Source organism: Laccaria bicolor, genomic scaffold, assembly GCF_000143565.1.
Source record: "Laccaria bicolor S238N-H82 LACBIscaffold_394 genomic scaffold, whole genome shotgun sequence".
Lineage (NCBI taxonomy): Eukaryota > Fungi > Basidiomycota > Agaricomycetes > Agaricales > Hydnangiaceae > Laccaria > Laccaria bicolor.
In genome coordinates, this window is record NW_001890245.1 from 1 (window position 1) to 2,766 (window position 2,766).

General features: G+C 48.8%; 1 protein-coding gene across 1 annotated transcript; it reads left to right on the forward strand.

The window, feature by feature from the left end:
• Positions 1-102: 102 nt before the first annotated feature.
• LACBIDRAFT_336180 (guanine nucleotide-binding protein G, alpha subunit) lies at positions 103-2,189 on the forward strand (the record flags this gene model as incomplete). Its single annotated transcript, XM_001891112.1, has 11 exons — positions 103-184; positions 365-680; positions 773-959; positions 1,017-1,081; positions 1,134-1,186; positions 1,241-1,416; positions 1,602-1,710; positions 1,780-1,827; positions 1,852-2,009; positions 2,065-2,098; positions 2,149-2,189. The coding sequence occupies 11 exons, from the start codon at positions 103-105 to the stop codon at positions 2,187-2,189; spliced, it is 1,269 nt and encodes a 422-aa protein (XP_001891147.1).
• Between the last annotated feature and the right edge of the window lie 577 nt (positions 2,190-2,766).

The window sequence follows — 2,766 nt, forward strand, 5'->3', positions numbered from 1 at the left end:
ATCCCCAGTGAAATCAATGCAATGCATTTAAATATCCTGCTCAACAGGCCGTCTTCTTTTCTTTCTTCATAACCACCACCATCGCCTCCGCCCACTCGACTAATGCGCACGCCGTCGCTCTACAGCCAGGATGATCCCATCTCCGCTGTCCTCAAACCATCACCCATGGAGACGGAGGCAGAGCGTACGTCCCGTCTGTACGCAGAAGCCGAGGCGAAACGGGTTTCTGAGCAAATCGACGACGAGCTGCGGGAGGAGCGGGAGTGATTGAAGAAGAAGAAGGGCGACGTCAAGGTCAGTGCGCTTTACAATTATGTGCCGCATATACTCATCCTGCGCTGCTAGCTTCTTCTCCTTGGTCAAGCCGAGAGCGGGAAATCGACGCTTCAAAAACAGTTCCAGCTCATGTATAAACCCACTTCGATGGATCAAGAACGCGCATCTTGGACAGCGGTCATCTACTTCAACGTCGTTCATTTATTAAAACACATCCTAGCTACGCTTGAAGCTTGGGACGACACTCTTGACGAAGACGCCGAGGCGCAACCTACATCGACGGACGATTCACAGTCTATCATACCAAAGAAGGCTCGCGGGAACGGTATCGCAGATCAGCCGTCACCATCTACTTCTCTCTTGACGGGCAGCATCATCCAAGGATCACCAAGTTCCCTGATGCCGTCGGAGGCCGGCGGCTCACACTCCCATTCGATGAAAGAGGGCGGCGCCCTTCAGATAGCCAACCTTCGACGCAGGTTGTTCCCATTGGTAGCTGCGCCGAGCTCGCGGACAGGCTCAGTGGCGGAATCTCGGTGTCTGGTTCTGGTAAGGGCGGCGTCTTTGTGCATAGTGGGTGGCAGGCCCGTACCATCGAGAATGCTCTCGGAAGGATCAAACAAAAACGCCCTTCGGCCGAAAGCGAAAAGAAGACTGGTGAGATTGAACCGCAGGACCCTTTGGTACAGGACGTTGGGCGAATGCTGGAGCTCTCCGTTCAGGATATCCGGGAGTTGTAGCATCATCCCACTGTCAAGGGGTTAATCGCTAAACGGAAACGGAAACTTGATGAATGGTCCAAGTTGTACGTCGCCTACCTTGATCTCTAGTATTCTATTCTGATCTTGTTTCTCTAGTTTTCTTAAGAACATCACGCGTGTCGCATCGCCGGACTACGTCCCAAGCATAGGTAAAGTAGTTATTCTTTCTGTTTATCGCGCATATATTCACCTTATCCCACCAGACGACATCCTTCATGCTCGTATCCAGACTATGGGAGTCGCTGAACACATCTTTGATGTGAATATCCACGGGAAATCTGTGACCTGGCATCTATTTGACGTAGGTGGTGCTCGAGGACAGAGACACTCGTGGGTGCCATACTTCGATGATGCGAACGCTATCATTTTTGTTGCTCCCGTGAGCGCATTTGATCAGGCGAGTTTCTTTCTCTTCCCTTGGTGTTTGCGCCGTCCTCCATTTCTATCACTTCCTTATGAAACGTGGCAACCACCAGCGTGCTTCTCTGTTTCGCTTTGTGGTTCCTTTCTCAACTCTCATTTTTCGGCCACGTTGTTGGTAACCATGCTAACAAATCCATTTAGTATCTTGAAGAAGACCCTCGGACGAACAGGATAGACAACTCTCTGCAATTATTCACGCAAATATGTTTGAACGCCCGGCTGAAGAACGTTCACTTGGTCTTCTTCCTGAGTGCGTAAATGCGCTGGGGCTCTTCTCATCGTTCCTTCGTGCTCATTCATCACAATTCTTTTTTCACAGATAAGACGGATCTGCGAAGCTCGACACCGGACTCAAGGTCCGGAAGTAGTGAGTCACCCCGTTTGCAACCAGGTTTTTATCACTCACCCCTCATCAGCATCACGTCCTTCGGCGATCGGTCCAACGATTACGAGACCGTCGTTCAATACTTCCGTGCTCACTTCCTGCAGGTTCATAGACGAAACAACGAGAATCGTCGGGTGCTGTATACTCATTTCACGAGTGTAGTGGTGAGTTGTCTTTCGGCGAAACCTAAAAAAAAACTTTCTCATATTTGACGTCTAGGACACAAAGGCGACGCAGCGTATCATTGGAAACGGTACGCTCCATTGCAGCGCCTTGGATTGTTTTGCTGACCTTCTTGTTTAGTTCGCTTCCGAGGTTACCTCCAGTCTGCAGCCCTCGTTTGATCTGCTTTTGCTTTCTCTTGCTAGATCCCACTGCTCTCGTCGCATCTCCATCATTGATCGTTGTATTCACTCTGATATCCTGGCTACACTGCCCGTCGCATTAAGATTCGCATTGTGATCCTCAACATTCCCAACAATCCCGCCATATTATATCCCCTTGCAATATCCCCCTAATCCTTAATTCTTCTGAAACCTCTAACCCTACACACATTTATTGACTGCTACTCTTGCCGATTTTCCCCTCCCATGAACATGATCATGACCATGTACCACACTCTCCTCCCCCAAATCATCTTCTGTTGTCCACATCCCCCAAGAAAATGTATAAACTACACATGCTGTCCCTTCTCCGGGCTCTGATCCCGACTACGTTTTTATTGTCGTATTATACAATGCTGTATGTGTAATTAATTGGTGATGATAGTCCATTTTTTGCTCGCCCATCCATTGCGGACCACGACCGATTGACTCCTAAGTATGTGGTGATTCTTTGCAAAAAAAAAGAGAGTCATCGGGGTTTTTGTCGTAGAAATGGAGATATGGTCCTGTTTCACATCAGGAAAAAAAAAAAGTATAG